Here is a 21,968-nt window from a genome sequence, read left to right on the forward strand (position 1 = left end):
ACCGAAGTCCTGCATCCAAATACAAGTAAGTGCACTTGCTCCTATGTTCCATACATGCTATACATGTATGGAGCTGTGCATTTTTTTTTTTAGAATTTTTTTTTTAATTTTTTTTCTGATTTTTTTTTTAGATTTTTTTTTCTATTTTTTTATTTTTAATTTTTTAATTTTGTTATGCAGTTGTTCATGTATGTCATCTCTTTTTTATTTTTTTTTAACATTTCAGGAACAGAAATGACGACAGCAGAGGTGTACCACCGAATGGACATTGATGTTGGGAAATTGATTCAAGAAGTAAGTATACTTTTTTTTTTTTAATGTGGGCCTGTTCACATCAGCGTGGTTTCCGCTGAGGGGTTCCGTCGGTGCTTTCAGTCAGGGGAACCCCTCAACGGAAAGGCAAGTGTGAAGTGGTGACAGATCCGTTGCTAATTGTTTCTGTTTGTCCCCGTTGTGCAAAGGGTTCTGTCGTTTCGACTGAACCAATACCGCAGTGTAGGGAATCCCATTAGCAACGGATCCATCAGCATTGAAGTCAATGATGATGCAAACAGAAAACAATGTTTTTTTTAATGTGGGCCTGTTCACATCAGCGTGGTTTCTGCTCAGGGGTTCCGTCGGTGCTTTCAGTCAGGGGAACCCCTCAACGGAAAGGCAAGTGTGAAGTAAGTTCCGTTTGCATCACCATTCATTTCAATGGTGACAGATCCGTTGACAGAAGGCTGTCAGGCTGGGTTCACACGACCATGTTACGTCTGTAATGTACGGAACGTATTTCAGCCGGAAGACCCGGACCGAAGACAGTGCTGGGAGTCGGGCTCCTAGCATCATAGTGATGTACGACGCTAGGAGTCCCTGCCTCGCTGCAGGACAACTGTCCCGTACTGTAATCATGATTACAGTACGGGACAGTAGTTCCACGCAGAGGCAGGGACTCCTAGTGTCGTACATCACTATGATGCTAGGAGCCCGGCTCCCTGCACTGTCTTCGGTCCGGGTCTTCCGGCCGAAATACGTTCCGTACATTATGGACGTAACATGGTTGTGTGAACCCAGCCTCATGCGTGTGAAAACCTCGGCAAAAACAGCCTGAAAAACCGCCTGGAAAACCGCCTCAAAAACCACGTCAAAAACCACGTCAAAAACCACATCAAACATGAAAACCTCCAGGGTCAGTTTTTACAGGAGGAATTTTCCTCCTGCAAAAAACTCCGTGTGAACAGGGCCTTAGGCTATGTTCACACGGAGTATTTTGGGGGAGGAATATCTGCCTCAAAATTCCGTTTGGAACTTTGAGGCAGATATTCCTCTCCCTGCACGCCGATTTTCGTGGCAATTATCGCGCCGTTTTTCGCCCGCGGCCATTGAGCGCCGCGGGCATAAAACAGCGAGATATACGCTTTATCCTGCCTCCCATTGAAGTCAATGGGAGGTCGGAGGCGGAAGCGCCCGAAGATAGGGCATGTCGCTTCTTTTTCCCGCGAGGCAGTTTTACTGCTCGCGGGAAAAAGACGCCGACGCCTCCCATTGAAATCAATGGGAGGCGTTCTCGGGCCGTTTCTGCCGAGTTTTGCGACGCGGTTTCCGCGTCAAAAAACTCGGCAAAATACCCCGTGTAAACATAGCCTAAAAATTGCCTCCAAAATTCAGAAGATAATATGGAGGTAGATTTTTTTTTTTTCTGGTTTAGGCAAAAAAAAAAAGGAAAATGATTACACACGACCCTGGGCCCCGCTGTGTGGAACTACAACTTTCAGGCTTTACATGCAAGTGGGGAGTTGTAGTGTGACAATTGCAATGCAGCCACTGCTCTAAAGCTATAATGTCTCAGAGAGCTATGGGACATACCTGCCCTCCAGCCACTCCCTGAGAAAACCGCGCGTTTACAGCCGTCACTGGAGTGACGACAGCGGGCGGTTTCTTCAGGAGCGGCCCCACCTCTTCCCCGCCTGTTTTACACTACAACCGCCCCGGTACAACCTTCCTTCTATTATTCCCACCCTCGTCAGCTTCGAGCGAAGAGATAGAATCACGTTTTCCTGTCACACCGGACCAACCTGAGGTGAGAGCGCTAATAATAGCGATATCCTGGCCGCACCGATTCCCGCTCCTTTCGCCCCGCCCTTCTATTGGCTGAGCGCTCGTGTTGAATCCTGCATACTAGCGCCGAGGCAGAGTGGGCGGGGCCGGCGGCGGTTGAGCGCGTTTGCCGCCCATTTTAATCAGTTCGCTTGTAATAACATGGTGCTCGTCAGTGCGATGTAAGGAATAATGGCGGCTGCGGGGACAATCATACGTGAGGTTTACCTTTCAACCCTCATGAACAGATCGCTGCAATATATAATTGTGTCTGCTGTCTAGCCAATCAGAATCGCTGTTGTCAAACTACAGTTACCATAATGCCTAGCGGCCGAAAGACACCCCCCCCCCCCCCCCCTAAAGGTTTTAATAATTACTAAATCCCAGCAAGTGTATTGAGATGCCTGGATGCTTGTAGTGAGGACGCAGCAGGTTTTTGTTTTTGCATTCTGAGAGCCATAAGAGCCCATAACGGTAAAAATTTATTTTGCAGGATGATTTGTATTTTTTAGGGGCTCCATTTTGGGGTTCACATGATGCATTGAAAAAATGTTATATGTTAATTTGAGGGGAATGGGGAAAAAAAAACATAATTCCCCAACTTTTTGTTTTGTTTTTATGGCGTTCACCGTGTGAACTTCTTAACGTTATTTTGTGGGTCAATATAATTACGGTGAAACCAAATTTATATATATTTTTATTTTTTTTAATGTATTACTACTTTTGCACAATAAAACTTTTAAAGGGTATCAACTTTCAGAAAACTTCTGACATGCCATAGTGATATGTCAGAAGTTTTGATTGGTGGGGGTCCGAGCACTGAGACCCCCACCAATCACAAAGCTGCAGTAGCGCTCGTGTGAACGCGCAGCCGCTTCGTGTCTGTTTGGCTTATTCCAGAAAGCCGATGTATCAGAGTCCGGGCTCATATACTTTCTATTGGGTCCGTACACCGATACATTGATTTCCGAAAAAAAGCCAAACCGAAACGATGCGGCTCAGCGCTCACACGAGCACTTCTGCACTTTGTTTTAGCGATCGGTGGAGGTCATTGCTCGAACCCCCACCAATCAAAACTTCTGACATGTCAGAAGTTTGTTGAATGTTTAGTTACCCTTTAAAAAAAAAAATGTTTCGTCCCACTTGACACATGAGAATCGCCTCATTTAGTCCGGGGACAGTCTCGATTGTAAATATTCGAATCCCCACATTTTCACCTCAGAAATGAGGTGGAAGAAGACACATTAGACTCTGTTCACATTCGTGTCATGGATTCTGTTAATAACAGCCATGTTGGATCTAGTTTGAAACTAACTGCAATAGACCCCTTTGACTTATAGTGGGGTCTGTCGGGGGTATAAGTATTTTTGATTAGATTAGCTCTGCAGACTGAACTATTGTTGCTGCCAAAAATACCAGGAGCCATGACCGAAATCTAAAAACGTTAATATGAACAGAGCCTAAAAGGGGTTGTCCAGAATCAAAAATTACCACCTATCAAAAGGACAGGTAAACCTTTTTTAACTGCTGGGGGGTGCCGTCAGAATGGGGGTCCCGAACCTCCGGATCCTCCTCACTGCTCGACCGCAGTGAGAAGGAGCTTGAATGGAGTGGCGGTTGAGCATGCGCGCTGCTCTACTCCAGGTCTATGAGAATGACCGAAACAGCCGAGTTGTTTACATCATTCACATAGACTTTGACTGAAGCGGCAGTTCAGGACCCCCGTTCTCACGATGGTGATAATTCTTGATCCTGGAACAACCCCTTTAAATGGGTACGCCCATATTTAGCATTTATGATCTATCTTACCTCTTGGACCATCACCTATCGGTAGAACGGATGTTACTATTGTTTAACTCAATGAAGAGGACTACGCACAAGTGCTTACTATGGGTTAAGGCCCCTATTGAAGTCTATGGGAGTCCAAAAAAAGCAGAGCAAGCAGCGCCCAGCTCCTTCCATAACTCCCATAGACTTCAATAGAGAGGTTCGTGCACAAGCAGATGGAGAATGCGGCATCCAGGAATCGGCAAAGGGGGTCATAAGACCCCAGTTCTCCAAATGGGTAAGGCCCCATGCACACGACAGTGCCCGTAATCACGGCCCACGATTGCGGGCACGGCCGGCCGCTGACTGACAGCCGCATTTTCGGGCCGTGCACCCTTACAAAGTATGGGAGCACGGCCCGCAAAATGCGAAAGAACGGACATGTTCCATAATTCCTGGAACATTTCCACGGCACTGACACCCTTCCGTAGTGCTACGGAAAGGTGTCAGTGTTCAATGAAAGTGAATGGCTCCGTTTTTGCGGTCCGCAAAAACAGAGGTTTTTTACGGTCGTGTGCATGGGGCCTAAGAGTCCCTGAAAAGATGTAGATATGCCATAAATGCTTGCGTTGGGAAAATGTTGCATTTTACGTGGTCATTTGGAAAGGATAATAACTCCAAATATAATGCATCATCACAAGGCGTAACCACTTGTACCTTTGGTGCTATCCTAGAATCAGTCTGTATTATCAACTTCTGTAACCTCCCCCCAGGGCAAATTCTGGAATGTGTAAAAACTTGTTGGGTTAACTTTTAGGGTATGTTCACACTGAGTGTTTTCAGCCGTTTTTTGGGCCGTAAACGTCCCGAAAAATCGGAAGCAGAACACCTCCAAACATCTGCCCATTGATTTCAATGGGAAAAACGGCGTTCTGTTCCGACGGGACGTTTTTCAAAACGGCCATGTAAAGAACCGGCCGCGAAAAAGAAGTGCATGTCACTTCTTTAGCCGTATTTGGAGCTGTATGAAAACAGCTCCGTATTTTCAGACGTTTTTTGATTTGGTGTGTGAACATACCCTAAGGCTGGGCCCCCACATTGCGGATTTGCTGCATATTTTGCATGCGTTTAAGCCAAAACCAGGAACGGAACCTAAACAGAAGAGATAAAGAAAGAAAGGCCTTATAGGTCTGCTCTCCTGGATCCAATTCTGGTTTTGGCTTAAAAAATGTTGCCAAAATCTGCACTGTGGGAACCCAGTGTGTCCGCTGTGTGAAATTCACTGCATGTCCTATATACTTGAGCGTTATTTGCGCATCACGCACCCATTTAAGTCAATGGGTACGTGAAAATCACGGACAGCACACGGACGCACATCCGTGTGCTGCCCGTGATTCGCGCAACAGTTGCTAAAGAAATGATTTTGAAAAAGAAAAACACCTCCTTCCTTTCATTTTGCTGACGTGAAACGCATGACATACTGATGATATATGCGCGTAAAAAAACGCAGACACGCACCATACACTGATGTCACACAGAACTGCAACGCACGAAAAACGCTGCGTTTTTTACGTGCGCAAAATGGACACGTTCGTGTGAATAAGGCCTGAGGTTGAGTTTTTATGGCATTTCTGTCCTTTCTAAATGCTGTGAAAAACGCATTTTAAAAAACAGCGTTCAAATTGCAGGGGTTTTGCAATGCCGTGTTTCGCTGTGCAGCTTTTACAGGTGAAGCACATTAAAACCATGTGCTTTAGCTGTAAAAGACGTGGTCGAAAATGCATCAGAAATTTGTGGTAACACTTGCTGCCTTTAAAATGCCTTTTTACAGCAATTAGGAAGCACAAAAAAACAACTCAACAAAACAGATAAACATTCAAAGAAAACTCAGCCTAAGAATTCACTCGGACAGTTTGCACACCGAAACTCTGCAACAGAATACCGTACAGTGACGGTGAAGTTACTAAACCCCAATTACATGTAGTCAAAAAAAAATCTGTGTGGATTATTAGGGTATGTTCACACGCAAAATGAAAAACGGCTGTAAAATACGGAGCTGTTTTCAAGGGAAAACCCCTTTGATTTACAGCCCGTTTTGAATCCACAAATGTATTTTGAGGCTTTTTTTGCGGCCGTGTTTGGAGCTGTTTTTCTATTGACACAATATAAAATGGCTCCAAAAACGGCTCAAGAAGTGACATGCACATCTTTTTAAGGGGCGTTTTTTACGCGCCTTTGTTTTACATGGCCGTGTAAAAAACGCCCCGTCGGAACGAAACGCAGTTCTTCCCATTGAAATCAATGGGCAAATGTTTGGAGAAGTTCAGCTTCCGTTTTTTCAGCCTTTGAAAAACAGATGTAAATAAGCCGTGTGAACATACCCTTATAGGTCACACTGCAGATTTTTAAAAATTCAAAAAAATACTGTTATGCCTGAGGCACAATAAAGACCCTAATTGTCAGCTACCAATTGATATTGTTAATGTATCGATTGAACTAAAATATAACCTTTATTAATTTAAATTAAACACTTCCAGAAAAGGACACATATAACACACAATTAAAAGTAGCCATTATTGACTAGCCGAGTGTAATGAATCAGTCCACATTCGCTTAAATATTTGTTAAGTTGTTGCAACGAGTGTATAGGTGCATCAGGCAGCGACTGCAGAACGCTGCGCTAGCGCCAAGTAACTACTATAATTCCCATACAACTGCTAGCCTAGCAAAGAAATTAAAAGCAAACCAGCCCCCCCCCCCCACCCCGACATATTTTGCTACCAACGCAGCGTCTTCAGGGGTTTTAGTGGGGGCTAATGATCTTTAACCAAACTGCGCTTTTGTTGTGTTTTTTTGGGTTGATGAACTGAGAAACGTGAGTCTTTCTACCAAAACCAAAAAAAAACTTAGATTATGATTTAGATCAGCAGCACGAGAAGTGGAAAAGCTGCACTTAGAATGGGATCCTGAGCTGGGAACCCCACTTATATCCATATGCTCTGACACGTATATGGAAAGGAATTGTCCAGGTGGCAATATTAATGCTTATAACGTTTGCTAAATATTTACTTTTGAATAATGGCATGAAAATGGACGGTTAATATTTAATTTTTTTCCCCAGATATTTCTAACATGGAAAAGTTCAAAAACATGACAGATGAGGAGCTCATCAGCACCTTACGGAAATACGGCGTGCAACATGGACCTATTGTTGGTATGTTAATCTATCTACGCCTGTAAATTATCAGTGTTATGAAATGTATTACACCTTATTAAATATTCTCCATGAAAATTGAAGCTATTCAATGAGAAGCTTCACCTCCTTATAAAAATATGCACATAGAAAGTGATATATAGTAATCATAATTTCCTAATGTTAGTTATAAGCCTTTATTTATGTTATTTATAGGCAGAAGATGGATATTTAAAGAGGACCTGTCACTAGGTGAAATGAGTTGAACTGGTTTACGGACTCCCTGATTCCAGCGCTGTATATCCTTCTTTTTTTTTTTTTTCCTGGACAACTCCAGAGATAAGGCCCACTATGCTAATTTCCTATAGTCAGCCAATAGGGCGTGAAGTACCCTCAAGCTGCCTTTCGCTGATTGGTCGGCATCAGAGGCAGGGAAGCTAGCTCCACCCTGTTGACTAACTATAGAAAGTAAGCCTATAGCGAGCCAACACAACAGTGGGACATATCTTTGGAATAGGGGGGTCCAGAAAAAAACAAAACAGCGCTGGAATCAGTGAGACAGCACTATTCGGGTCAATAAACCAGTTCAACTTATATGACCTAGTGACAGGTCCTCTTTAAGGGTAAGCTGTGTGTGAACGAATTCTGGCAAGGATCAGCCTGTGTACGAAAAAAAAAAAGTCCCCCTGAACGTACAAGGAAATACATTTTTTGTATTATGGATTATGATTCCATGATAGGACTACTTAGTAGGAAAGTATTCATATTCCCGTAAAGCTTCTTAAAAAAACATCTGTTTGTATTACCCTACATACAGCTATTTTCCCGGTCACATTGATCTGAATATAGATTAAGCCCCCTAGCAGAGGAAGGGGCTGTGAATAGTTTTAAACTAAACAGAATGGAGTAAGAAGATACTTTTTTATGGTAATTCACAAACGGTTATTATTTTTGCTGCAAATAGAAGAACGCACACATTGGGATATTTGCAGTCTTCCCCCTATATGTTATTTTTTCTAATTTTTATGCTCATTTCTGGAGTAAACACAGACTGGAAATTAATGTATAGAAGATCTCCTGCCTGTTTATTAACCTGGAGAAGTGCGTTGCACCCTGTCCTGCATTTTACTGGGGCGTGGGCTGCATTGAACACTAAGGCCTTATTCACACGAACGTGTATTACGTCCGTGCTACACGTGTGAAAATCACGCGTGTCGCACAGGCTTATGTAAGTCAATGGGGCCGTTATGACAGGTCGTGTTTTTCACGCAGCGTATGTCCGCTGCGTAAAACTCACGACATGTCCTATACTTGCCCGCGATTCGCGCAGCATGTACCCATTGATGTCAATGGGTGCGTGCAAATCGCACTCAGCACACGAAAGCACTTGGATGAAAACAGAAAAGCACCTCCTCCTTTTATGTTTGTAAACATAAAAACAGTGTCATAATGATACCAGCTGCGCGAAAATCAAGCAGCCACGCACCATATACAGATGCCACACTGAACTTTTGCGCGCACAAAATGGACACGTTTGTGTGAATAAGGCCTAATGGGCAGTGTGGCCCGCTACTTGAACGTCACTGCTTTGAAAGAGTAACTACATTTTCATCAAACTTTGGATATGTCAATGAGACATATCAAAAGTTTGGATCGGTGGGGGTCTGGGTGCTGAGACTCCCACCGTGGCTGAAACGAAGCTGTAGATGCGCTTAGCTGAGCGCCCTGCACTTTCGGCTGTGATCGACGCTCCCTGTCAAGCTGTAGATGACTCCCATAGATGTTCTATGAGGGCCGTCTTCAGCCTGACAAGGAGCGCTGATCACGGCTTAAGGAGCGCTTAGCTGAGCGCTTTTGCACCTTCGTTTCAGCAACAGTCTCCGCACCCGGACCCCCACCGATCCAAACTTTTGATATGTCTCTGACATATCAAAAGTTTGAAAGTGTAGAGCCTATTTCAATATCCTTATAATTAAAAAAAAAAATTGCTGTCAATAGGAGAGTCAAAAATAAAATGTCTGCTTTTTAGGTGTACGCTGTAACTGACAACACCACCCTGTGAGAATTTTTGACCCTAGAAAGTATCTGACACCAGAGCAGTAAAAAGGAAGGAAGCAATTCATGATTAGAGAAGTCACGCTCCATTCACCTCTTCTCCTTTTTGTCACTACATTACAAGTGATTCCAGAGAATGGTTCTGTTACCAACACCTGGTAATTGTTGGAACTTCACCAACATCGACCTAGTAATAACTGCAAAATGAGAAAAAAAATTGCCAAATTATTAATCATTTGTGTTTATAAAATAAAAGCCTACTGCAAATCCTTGGGTAGACAAATGGTTTTAATTCTACCTTGTTATTACAGTGTTACATTTTACATAATACTTACAATTATTTTATAGACCTGTTCAAAGGAAGTGTCTCTTGCAGACATGATAAGAATTTGAATGCGACAAGAAATGACTTTGCTGAATGCTATTTCTTGTCTGTCACGGTGTATACAGTACTTGTAATATATAGATGACCAGTTGCAAAGTATTGGGCCAAGATGGTCAAAGCAAGGGCCACTTTTGTCGTCCAGTGTGAGACAACAAGGTGTGGGTCTCTGGTATAAACAAAATCAAACCTATATGGAAAAATCACGTTTCATGGGACTTGACAAAATTTTCTATAGGAAGAAGAACAAAATTGGGCTTTTGTTGCATGACAAATATTACTGTGTAGTGGCTAGCCCAAGTGCAGTGAGGTGTAGGCATGTATATGCTGATGCTACAAGGCTAAGATCATGTGAACTCCTTTTTCTCATCTCTCCTCTAGGGTCTACTCGCACTTTATATGAAAAGAAGCTCTTTCAGTATGATCGTGAAAAAAGAAAGCTTCCAGCTTCTACAAGTAAGTAATCCACTTAATTTAAGGCTAATAGAGGGAGTCCTATTTGGGGGACCCCATCCAGTACATTTGTATGCTCGAATAGGGCATATGGAGAATTGTCCTGATATCAAATCCTTTTAAAGACACTGGTACAGTATTAATTATACGGTCTAAATTTTATCCAGCGTAAACTTAGACAATGCAGTCAGAAAATGTGCCAAGTGTGCTGTATGATAAATTTGGCACATCTAGCTAGACACTATTCTCTTCCTTATGCCAACTTTTAGTTGGTCTTGTCTTCGCCATTTTTTTGCGCCCAAATTTTGGTGCGGAGTGTCACATTTTAAGACACCCCGCTTTCTGATAAACCAAACTCCTTTCTCATATAGCCACGTCGAGTGTCTAAAACAGTTAATGAATGTGCCACACCGCATGTACGGCAGAATTCTGGCGCATTTTGAACAGTAAATCTGGTCCAATTTTTTTTTATTAGACAAACCTTTCCATATGAAAGTCTACTTATTCATGATGTAAATCAATATGTATGGATTATTTTATTTTCACAGGTTCTTACAAGAGTAGTGAGCAGTATAGTGGAAGAAACGATGGTAGGAACATTTTTGGGATTTTACTGGAATTGAAATATGTGTATTCTTTTGTATTGTATAAAATCCTGTGGATGATAAGTGGTAATGAGTCTATAGCTTGCTTGTGAATTACTGTAATCCGTGTTAAATGTGTACCATAGATGTAAATTGTGCAGTACTCCTCTTGTCCTGCACTTTATAGCTAGTCAGTAATAGCTCGGAGCAGGATCTGCAGCAGGCTTGGCTAACAGAGGAACTTGCCCTGGACACAGCTGTCTCTTGGTAGCCTTGGGGAGTCCTTGTGATGCCCCCCACAAACAATCCCTTGGTTGTATCCTGTAATATATAGCAGAATGAGACTCTATACTGAGGTAAGGGCAAATCTCACACAACACCTTGAAGGCTCCAAGGCTGTTGCCAAGTTCGTCATATTAAAGCACTCTTAGTGTTAAAAATCAAACCTAAAATTCAATATTTGCTTAGAATTAACATTGTAGTGTGAGTACTGTACACCGAGTTGCCAGAGGGTATGTTGGGCAGTAACTCATTATTTACATTGCCTGTAATGTGCAGGTATATCCTGAGTATAATGGCCAGGATCCAGCATTGTTCACATGCTCTGTGTTTCTTTTTGTGCCCATGTGACATAGTCCATAGGCAATTCATTGAACAATTTGCTGCCTGAAAATACTTGACATTAAAGAAATCAAAAGCTTAAAAAAAGCTCTTCAAGAACTCCAGCGCTCAGTATTACTGCTTAAAAGGGTTTTCCACCTTCTGACAACTGATGACCTATCCACCGGATAGGTCGCCAGTACATGATCTGTGGGGGTCCAACACCCGGGCCCTGCAAAAATCAGCTGGTCCGGTGTCTCCGTGCACTGGAGGTACATGCTGAAGCACTTCGCTCTGGCTACGGAATAGTGGCGGAGCTGCAGTACTGTTCAAGTGAATAGGAGCGGACCTGCAGTTCTGCAGCATGGCCGCTATGCTATGTACGGAAGCCAACTACTTCTGGGCTCCGTACATAGCAGTATATGCCATATCATCCAGTTCCTGCAGGCCACCGGAGCGGCTTATCGGTGCGAGATCCGGGTGTCGGACCCGCACCGATGATCTACTGATGACCTATCCGGTGGATAGGTCATCAGTGTTCAGAAGGTGGACAACCCCTCTAATAATGAGTAACAAATGTTCTGACCCATTCGCAGACACAGTTGGCTGTCCGGAAGGACGGAAACATTCGGTATAATAACTGCAGTATTTTTAATGTAATGTAATCACACTGCTGGACTAATTGGAAGTATGCTTTTAGTTTATGATTATTTTTTTTCACTGTGATGTCTTTCGTAATAAAGAATCGTGGACACATTATTAAGCAATAACATGAGTGTTGTGGAATTCTTGAAGAGTTACTAGGTCTTTCACTGGCATCTACTATTAGGAACGGAGTGCCGAACGCACCTTGTTGGCTTATAGTAGTTTATAAAAGAGCTGCCTATATTGTTCACATACATGTGGAGGATTTTGGAGGTCTTGAGCTGAAGATATGAGGGATAAAAAGCTGACATTTTCTGGACTTCCCATCCGTAAGACCCACAGAAAAATACTATGGTCTGCCTCTCCATAATCTGAAATAGCTGATAACAGGGGACAATCGGTTATATTCAACTGTATAGCAAGTGGAGATAATGGACACTTCAAATTTTCTCATAATTCCCATGACTCCAACTGCATTGAAATTAATAGGAGAAAGCATTTAGATTCCTATAAACCCTTATCTAACAAACAAGAAAAGGTATATTTTGGTGTACATAGGCTACCAAAGTTGTGGGGGGGGGGGGTCACCACCGTATAATGGTCATGCTGCGTTTCATTACATAAGGCTGTCTCTATAGTTTCCCTTGCTAGAAATCTCAAAGAAAAGAGTCAGAAGTGTCAGGATTCTGAATACACATGACGTCCAGGCTGGATTTCATGTGTATTCATTATCAGGACACTTGATTAACGTTAATCTCTGTGTATGCGGCTGCACATCGCTGCTGTGTAAATAAATGTAGAGGAGTGTATGACGCTGACTGGTCACTGATTGGTCAGTGTCATACACGTAAACAAGCCCAGTTAAAAACACAATACATGCCCAGTTGGACATAACGGGAAAAAAATGCCCAGTTGTCCATTTCAAACCTCATTTGCATATATATATAAAATAGCTCATAACTTGGCCAAAAAAAAAACTTTACTGTTCTCTACATTGCAGCGCCGATCATATGCAATAGGAGATAGGGATTTGAGAATCTGGTGACAGAGCCTCTTTAAAGCAAAAATGGTAATATAAGTGATTTAGAAAAAGATTATTATGCACTATAGTCGTTTTTCGAAATTTCTGTATAATTGGAGATACGCTTTAAATGTTACATTTTCAGTAACAAAAATCTATAAACAGTGGCAATGGGCTTTGATCCCTTTTTGTTCTGGAAACCAGTGGAGGTCCGAGGTCATAAACATCACCAATTTGATTTTCTTGCATGTTTCCATGACCTATTTAAAGATTATTTTGACTGGATTTCCCCTTTAATGAAGAAGATGCAGCAGTTGACATTCTTTTGAGCAGAAGACAAACATTCAGAACTTTGAGGCAATTACATATATCACAGATATTAGTGTGTCCACTAGCAATGTATGTCCACTAGCCTTGGAGAATACGTCTCTGGTCCATGTTTTAACTGTAAATGTTTTGAGTTATTTTTGTATAATGTTATATAAATATATGCATTGTTTTCATATACTCGTATTTCTTTTTATATTCCTAATAAAGGTGACAATCACACGTATGAAGAAGAATACACCAAAACCTATCATTATCCACAAGCTTATCAGAGGGTAAGTCTGGAATATTGGATATGAAAAGTTTTACTGTATGTCTGTGCCATCGTGTAGAAGGCAAATGTTTTTTGAAACCTAAAAAGTACCATAAATACCCCAAAGTATATGTTCTATATAAGTTGTGTATATTATGATCTGATTTGACCAGCAGCGAATACAGATACTGTTTATTCCAGCAGCAGCCCAGGCTCTTTCTTTATACACTCTGCTTCGTAGTGGATTACTTTATTATTATTATTGTGTGCGTATGTTTAATGTGTATAGGTGAAATCCATGGGTGGCATATAAAAAGCCTGTCTGTCAAGGATGTGTTAACTTTTATAATCTAATGTCTATGGTGACTGGCAGACACTTTTGCCCTCAGGAGTAAAAATAGGATGGGTTTTTCCTGCCAAGTCCAATTGTTTTTTCCCAAGATAAGCAGCAGATAAGATGTGAATAAAGGCCTTATGAACGCTCATTCCCAATTATTGTCTTTTAAAGAGGGCAACGATCAGCCGATGAACAAGCAAACGGGCGTTCATCAGCTGATCGTATCATTTATGCAGCACAAAATATTATCGTTGTCAGCAGCACATCTCCCTGTGTTAACGAGATGTGCTGCCGACATGATGGAAGTGCATGGGGACGAGCGATCGTAGTAATGTGCGCTCATCCCTATACAGGAGCAAACTACCGCCGATTAACGGACTGTCTCATTGATTGGAGCTCGTTTTTACGGCCAATATCGGCTGTTTATTTCCCCCACCTCCACAGAATTAATATACTCTGCTAAATAAGTTGGTTAATGGGGAAATCTAGCATTTTTTTTCTGTTGACATTTAAAAAAAAATTTGCATATTAGGGGATATGGACCATGGAGATGGAGATGTCCTGCTGAGGATTCCCCCATTACCCAGAGCGGAGAACCACTACAGAGAAGCTCTGGGCCTGGTGGGCTCTGTGGAACCATGTACTACATTTCAGATATGAATGAATGAGTATTCTGACGTTCAGTCTGAGCTTTCTGTCAGAATGGAGCCTTGACTGAAACAAACGGAAACCATAAGTGTCCGTTTGTATCACCATTGATTTAAATTTCAGATCTGTTGCCAATGGTTTCCGTTTGTCTCCGTTGTGCAAGGGTTCCACGTTTTGAGGGAATGAATAGCGCAGTCAATTACGGTGTTGATTCCGTCAAAACTACAGAACCCTTACACAACGGAGACAAACGGAAATCATTGGCACCAGATCCGTCACTATTGAAATCAATGGTGATGAAAACGGAAACCTATGGTTTCCGTTTGTTTGTCAGGGCTCCATTCTAACGGAAAGCTCAGACGGAACGTCAGAATAGGGCCCTGATGGATATGTGAACGAAGCCTTAGATGTCATCATTGATTTACTTCAAGTCAAATGTTTATTGTTTGTACCAGAAATTCACCTTTCAAATAAATAATGTTATTTGTTTTACAGACAAAAGATGATCTGCAAGACCGGCAAGTGATTTTTTTTTACTAAATGACCTGTTTTTTTAAGCAAAAATTCAAATGTTATAGGCTATGTACACCTTTTTTATATCATTTATTTAAAAAAAAAATGTAATAAAAAAACGTAGCAGTGCGTCTTGTGCAACTTTTATAAATACTTTTTATTAAAAATAATTTTTACTTTTTGAGATACCGCTGGCTTGTATCCTGTATACAGACCAGCTGTATCTAGTGCTGAAAACTGAATCTGTCAGGTCAGTAGCGTTCGTGGGTTCAGCGGCTGCGGTTCTTGCGTGTCGGGATCCACCGGTTATCGATCATATCTAAGTTATGAACATGTGATCGGTAACCACTCGACCCGCTGTCACTGAACCCGTCAGTCCTGCTAGATACAGCTGCTCTGTCTCAAAAAGTAAAAATAATTTTGAATAAAAAGTATTTAGAAAGTTGCACAAAACACACTGGTGGACATTTTTATTAAAACAAAAAAAACGATTTCAAATATGTACATCGCTTTTTAAAGTCTATGTACACCTTTGCAGGGCAAGTTCATAACTTAGATGTGATAGATTACAGGTAGGACCCACTGTCGGGAGCAGGATTTAATGCTAGATACAGCTTCCCTGTATAGAGAATACAGAGCATCTGTATCTCACAAAGTAAAACTAATTTTTAATAAAAACTATTTATAAAGTTACACCAAACACACTGACTAACCTGTTTATTTCCCAAAAAATAAAAATTCCCTGCAAATGTTTACATAGCCTTTAAAGAGGCAGGCCACTTATGTGGTGACAATCTCTTACATAATGTGATCGGTGCTGTAATATAGATAACAAGTGTTTTTTTTAATTTTGAAAAACAATCAATTTTGACAGAGTTCTGACCTATTTTAAATTTATGCTAATGACTTTCTTAATAGACAACTGTGCGTGTTTTTACTTTTTGACCAAGTGGGCGTTGTAAAGAGAAGTGTATGACGCTGACCAATCAGCGTCATACACTTCTCTCCATTCATGTACTCAGATATCGTGATCTTGTGCTGTCACTTACTCACACGTTAACGTTACTTAAGTGTCTTGAGAGTGAATAGACATTCAAGCCAGGACACGATGTCTATTCACAATTCCTACACTTCGGTAACGTTTGTGTGGGACTTAATGACAGCAAGCGTGATCTCCATGTGCTGTAAGTCCCATAAGGACCTATAGAGTACAAAGCACCTTGGAAACTTGTTTTCAAGGCACCAGAGTAGAATATTTAATTTTTCTGGTATGTTACATGACCCTAGCAGCTTTATTTTACTATGTATGAACATTTGCAGGGTGGGGGGATTCACTTTAAATTAACTTTCCGCAGCCCAGGAAATTGATTCAAAAGGTGGCCCAGTTTGGACAAACCTTTTGCAAGTCCTCATGAGACCGGCTGATCGCAGAGGGATCCATTACTGGGGAGCATGCATCATTATGGGTAGATACCCATTAAGTAAATGATTGTGCTGTATTTCCCCTCATTACATCAACATTTAATGCACATGGAAAAGTGTTGTCTAATGCTAAGCACACACAGCGCGTTTGTTGCGGCCTTTCAGTTGTAGAAGTTTCAATTGTGGAATATGCTCCCAAAATCTGTAGCATGTTTTATTTGTTGCAGATTATTGCAGCGGATTTCACCCAGTTCAATGTAAAAGGTGAAATCCGCAGCCAGATCTGAAACTTACGTGCAGATTTCCAGGCTTGTTCTACATGCTGTTTAAAAAAAAATAAAAAATTAATTTGTGCCACATAATGAATTAAGTTTGATGTCTCCTGACACTTGCATCACCAAACTTACTAATCCTCAAAAAGGCCGGATTTACAGGAGCGTGTGCCTTTTGCACGCGCAAAAAACGCGGCGTTTTGCGCGCACAAAAGGTACTTAGCAGCTCAGTGTGTCAGCTGCGTATGATGTGTGGCTGCGTGATTTTCGCGCAGCCGCCATCATTATGACACTCTGTATATTTGTAAACAAAAAAGCACGTGGTGCTTTTCTGTTTTCATTCATACTTTTTACTGCTGTTGCGCGAATCACGCGCGTCCCACGGAAGTGCTTCTGTGTGCTGCGCGTGATTTTCACGCACCCATTGACTTCAATGGGTGCGTGATGCGTGAACAACATACAAATAACGGACTTATTTAGACGAACGTGATATACGTCCGTGCAACGCGCGTGATATTCACGCGCCTCGCATGGACCTATGTTAGTCTATGGGGCCGTGCAGACTGTCCGTGAGTTTCACGCAGCGTGTCAGCTGCGTAAAACTCACGACATGTCCAATATTTGTGTGTTGTTCGCGCATCACGCACCCATTGAAGTCTATGGGTGCGTGAAAATCACTCGCAGCACACGGAAGCACTTGCGTGTGATTCACGCAGTAAAAAGTATGAATGAAAACAGAAAAGCACCACCTTTTTTTTTTTTTTTTGTATACAGTGTCATAATGATGGCGGCTGCGTGAAAATCACGCATCATACGCTGCTGACACACGGAGCTGTTAAGTACCTTTTGCGCGGGCAAAACGCACACACTTGTGTAAATCCGGCCTAACATTAACAATTTACAAGACAAAAAGCAATTAGATCCTTAAAATGTACTTTTCACTCTCCTGCGGCTATACAGTACTTCATATTATTCACTGTTGCTCTGACTCATTTACAGAAGTTACAGCAGTAATGCGAACACCTACCAGAACATTTCCCAGTCACATTATCAGTCGAGCTATTCTCAGGGAGTGGAGCCACGGAAGCCCATCCGTCCAAAACAGAAGGAAGAGCCACCTGTGAAACGCTTCATCCCGCTATGGTTCCAGATTCTTCTGCTCCTCCTAGTTGCTGCTTTTCTGGTGTATATGTACATACTCCAGCCAATTGACAACCCCTTTAAAGTTACTGATGACAGCCTGTAACATTGTACATATGCCGCCTTGTTACGCTGAAAATCCGCTGTTAATCCGATACAAAAAAAATCACAACAGTGTTTAGCAACTATGATTAGCTTCTCTTCTATATAATCCAAACGCTGCAACTGAAAATAATACCACTTCCAGTGCCGTGTCTTATGGTACATTAAAACCTGTGTCTCCCGAAAGAAACTTCATAGATTCGGAATAACATAGTGTACCCCTGTCCATATTGTAATAGTTTCCTATCAGTTGATAAAGGCAGATTGATTAAGTCATCCCATGGCCAAACACTGATGCAATCTATTATAACCATATGATAACCGCTATATGTCCATGCTATTCAATAGTCTTCAGAGTTGCAGGTTATATATAAAATATGTACTAATTGGGAAAGATATATAAACCTTTGTATTTTGTGGTCTATTGTTTGTTTTCTAGGAAAAACAAAACACTTTTATATCTAGACCAAAGATATAGTAATAATACACATTTATTTGTTTAGTGCTGACGATGCCAAGAGAAGCCAGGGATTTAAAGGGTTTGTCTCATGAAGAGATCATGGCAGGTCCAGCTTCTCTAACTGCGTCTGGCTATACATTTCCCCTGCAGCGGCCACTACAGGGGAAATGTAGCATTATATAGCGGCCATTCAAATAAATAGGCCTGGTTTGTGAGAGTTAAGCTGCTATAAGGCCACGTTTAAATGTGGTGGATTTGTGGTGGATTTTCCAGACTCCAAATCTGTGGCAATTTACAGAACTGTACATGTAGATATGGTTTTCCAAATTCCATCCACACATAGCAGAAAAATAAATAGGAAAATGCTAAAGAGAAGCTGTGGATTTCATCCTTTCAATGTATAGGGTGAAATCCTCTTTGAATCTGCAGCAAAATCTGTATTTTGCTGCGGATTACTTCTGCCATGTCTAAACATGGTCTTATTTGGCAGCTCTGGCTCATAGAGAGGATGCCCTAAGTAGGGGGCATCCTAATAAGGCATATGGACAGGGGTTGTCTATGAGTCCACAGTGTACATAGCTTTTTGGGGGGCCTAAGAGTATTTTATATACACTCCCAACATGTAAAAAATGTAATTTTTAAATAATTATAATCGAAGATTGAGGGATTTGTATTTGCTGCATGTAATGTTACTGGACATAGTGAAATTTAATTTCTATGGTAGAGGGTTAAAAGGTAAGGGTTGCTATGTTCAATTGGCATATAAACTGTTTGTCTGAGCGCCTTGGTCAATCTTATATTGGCCCTGGAACAAAAGCTTGTTCAAAGCAGGAATTGCTTAAAACGAGTCTTAGAAAGTCTCGCTAAACGTATAGAAAGACGTATGTAACTGTATGCTCACACAGTTGCACGTTTCTTCCATAAAAGAAAAAAAAACAACCCAGTATATGTTTTTCTTCTTTTACGGTTGCATTGATATGTACAGGCGTGAATACAAGCACTTCTGATAGACATAGAGAGCTCATTAAAAGAAGGTGCAAATTATTTTCATTTTGCATATGCTAACTTTTGGTCATCAGGATGGAACATCGTAGGCCCTCACTATTCGAGCATTTTATAGGTGCCTTCAGTTGAAGGGGTCTGTTCTGGTAACCTGTACTTTAATGCATTTTTGTGTCTCTACTAAATGCAAATGAAACAATCAAATATAATATTTTTTTAAAATATGTAGAAAAAAAAAGTGAAAACCGCTAATTCATATAATGCAGTGATACTGTACATAGTCTAATCTGATAGTGCTGACTATAGTATCAAATGCCTGTTATACGCTCCTGACCCAAAAGTGACAGTAATATTATCCATACCTTGGTGTCAGTGGTTCACAATAGTTTACGGAGCTTCCAACAACTGGTGAGCCATATGCAGAGGTTCTGAGAGCCACATGTTGGTCCCAAGTCACTGGATGGGGAAATATTACTTTATTTTATATATCTGATATGTCTATTTTTACTGTTGGATTTGAATTATTGTCGTATGTCAAGTAAAAAAAAATATATACTGACAATGCTTGGATAACACCGACGTTTCTATTGTCCAGGCTGCTTAAACTGGGTTTAGGGTTGAAAATAAATAAATAAATATATATATATATATCTATATATATATATATATATATATATCAGTGTTGTTTTTTTGTTCTTTTGATTTCCTGTTACAGCCTTCTAATAAGAATGTGTACACGTCTACATGTATTGGCAGACTTTATGGCAAAAGTAAAATGGCAAGGTCCACTATATCATGCCAGTCACAAATAATTGGGAAAAGCCAGTCTGGCAAGGCAATCTGATGCCCATAGTATTACAAGAGCAAAAAAGCCAGGTTTTCCCTAAATACAGCTATATCAGAAAAGGTAGACGTTCGCTCTCCATATACTATGCACTTATGTTCAGATTTTATAGTTGGGCAATTTGGCTTCTATCTCGGGGTATATGGGCTCAAAATCATTCGGTTAGATGACAAACGTGGTGACCTAATTGGTTGTTAAATACATACACTATTTTATGAATGGGCCCCAGTATAGAATTGTTATTCTCAGCGCCACAATGCCCTTTTTTCTTTTTGCATTCCCTCTCTGCACATTTGATGCTTGCAGTAAATTTGTATTAGACATAAATAAATTCTTTATCAATTACACTAAATGGGAGATCAATAAAATATGTTGTATACCTCTACAGAACATGAAAGTGCACTATGATATTCCTATATAAGTGAAATAATAGAGGGAGGTCCCCCATTAAGGACCATCATCTATTAGCTAAAGGGAAGAGCGGCTACAAAGGTTTCTCTCACTTTGGAGGACCTAACAAATCCGTACACCGTATGTACAGCACATTAATTGTAATACAAACTGCAATATTTGATATCCCCTTTTTGTGGCTCTGCACAGGAATTGATTTGGGCCTCACAGTTTACAGCTGATCCCTGGGGGATAGCAGAAGGGGTACGATCCTTTGCTGATCCGTCCCCTCTCTATGCACTGTTTAGGATGCAGAGTAGCACAAGGTATACTTTAGAGTGTAGTGCATATCATTACATCGAATGTCTGCGCTGGTGACATGCCCAATGCAAACTAATCACCTGTTTCATAGCAATTGATCTGCAGTTGACTTGACTCATGTTCGGCCCCAGTAACTGGGTGAGAAGTTTCTGTGCTGCCTAACTTTCAAGTAATGTAAAATCTGCTGTCGTTGCGAAATCTCATTAGAGGCGTGTCCAATTAGGGCATATGGACCTCATAGAAGGGGTTCCAATTCATAAGACACCCCCCCTCCCCCCCCCCCACACACTAATAGCTAGAGCGCAGATGGTTGTTTTATCTGCTGGAACCACAACGATAAACTGATCAACAGCAGGTGCTCTTTTAGAAAAGTTCCCAAAATAGGATGACCCCCTTTAACTTAGTCCACCCATGATAATCTCAAGATTCTTTTTCCATTGGCTCATCTTCTACTTGCAATTCTATGGTCAAATACATGTACACTTGTAACAAAAAGAGCATTTGATTTATTTCTGCCGAGCTAGAAGCACTCCGATCAAGACTGTGCACATCTGCGTTCAGAGCCTCCATTGCATCATCCTTTAAATTTTAGGGGAATAACGACAGACACCTCGGCGGAACCCAACATACCATATTGTACGTCACCCGGGGTTTATCAGGTTCCGCTGGTATCAGTCGTGGCTTCCAGTATACACAGAAGCCATTACGCAGATGTGAACAGGGCCAGATCTTAAGTACATGTTACGTTTATTATCTTATTTATCAATGTATAAATATCTGAGATTTATGCAATGCCACATTACTAGAGATTCTCCCAGAAGCATCTCTACTTTCTGATTTGCATTGTACTGAAAATACACATTAAGTTCACCCATACAAGTACTGTTTTACTGTATTTTCGCCTGCAGAAGTATTCTATAGCCGCACTATATGCTACAAGCTTTGGTAATAATTGTATTAATGTGAAGCAGAGCTGTCATTAGTCTGCACATTTACTGCCATTTTCTTACACTGCCTTATGCTTAATGTTGTTGTTTTTGGGTGGGTTTTCTTAATTAAATTCTTAATGTCTAAAGGTTGCTTTGTGAGAATAAACATGACATGTATCCCAATTATTATCATGTTTAAGTAATAAATTTTATAAGATTTTGCAACTGA

General features: G+C 41.1%; 2 protein-coding genes across 7 annotated transcripts in view; one reads left to right on the forward strand and one right to left on the reverse strand.

Annotated features, from left to right (window-relative positions):
- Positions 1-2,298, reverse strand: part of LOC142659353 (uncharacterized) — a 139,514-nt gene extending 137,216 nt beyond the window's left edge. For both annotated transcript variants that reach the window (XM_075835412.1, XM_075835411.1), the window contains exon 1: positions 2,058-2,298. The gene's annotated coding sequence lies outside the window, so the exon portion shown is untranslated. The remainder of the gene's footprint in view (positions 1-2,057) is intronic.
- Positions 250-21,968, forward strand: EMD (emerin). Of its 5 annotated transcripts, none has more exons than XM_075835419.1 (7): positions 250-294; positions 6,968-7,060; positions 9,858-9,932; positions 10,478-10,519; positions 13,317-13,381; positions 14,840-14,862; positions 17,551-21,968. In XM_075835419.1, exons 2-7 carry the CDS (start codon positions 6,979-6,981, stop codon positions 17,795-17,797), a joined length of 534 nt encoding a protein of 177 aa, XP_075691534.1. In that variant the 5' UTR covers positions 250-294; positions 6,968-6,978; the 3' UTR covers positions 17,798-21,968. The 5 variants fall into 5 exon arrangements, with proteins under 5 accessions (XP_075691534.1, XP_075691531.1, XP_075691532.1 ...); XM_075835416.1 differs by lacking the exon at positions 250-294 and adding an exon at positions 1,898-2,062; XM_075835417.1 differs by lacking the exon at positions 250-294 and adding an exon at positions 2,160-2,261.

Source organism: Rhinoderma darwinii, chromosome 8, assembly GCF_050947455.1.
Source record: "Rhinoderma darwinii isolate aRhiDar2 chromosome 8, aRhiDar2.hap1, whole genome shotgun sequence".
In the NCBI taxonomy this organism is placed as follows: domain Eukaryota; kingdom Metazoa; phylum Chordata; class Amphibia; order Anura; family Rhinodermatidae; genus Rhinoderma; species Rhinoderma darwinii.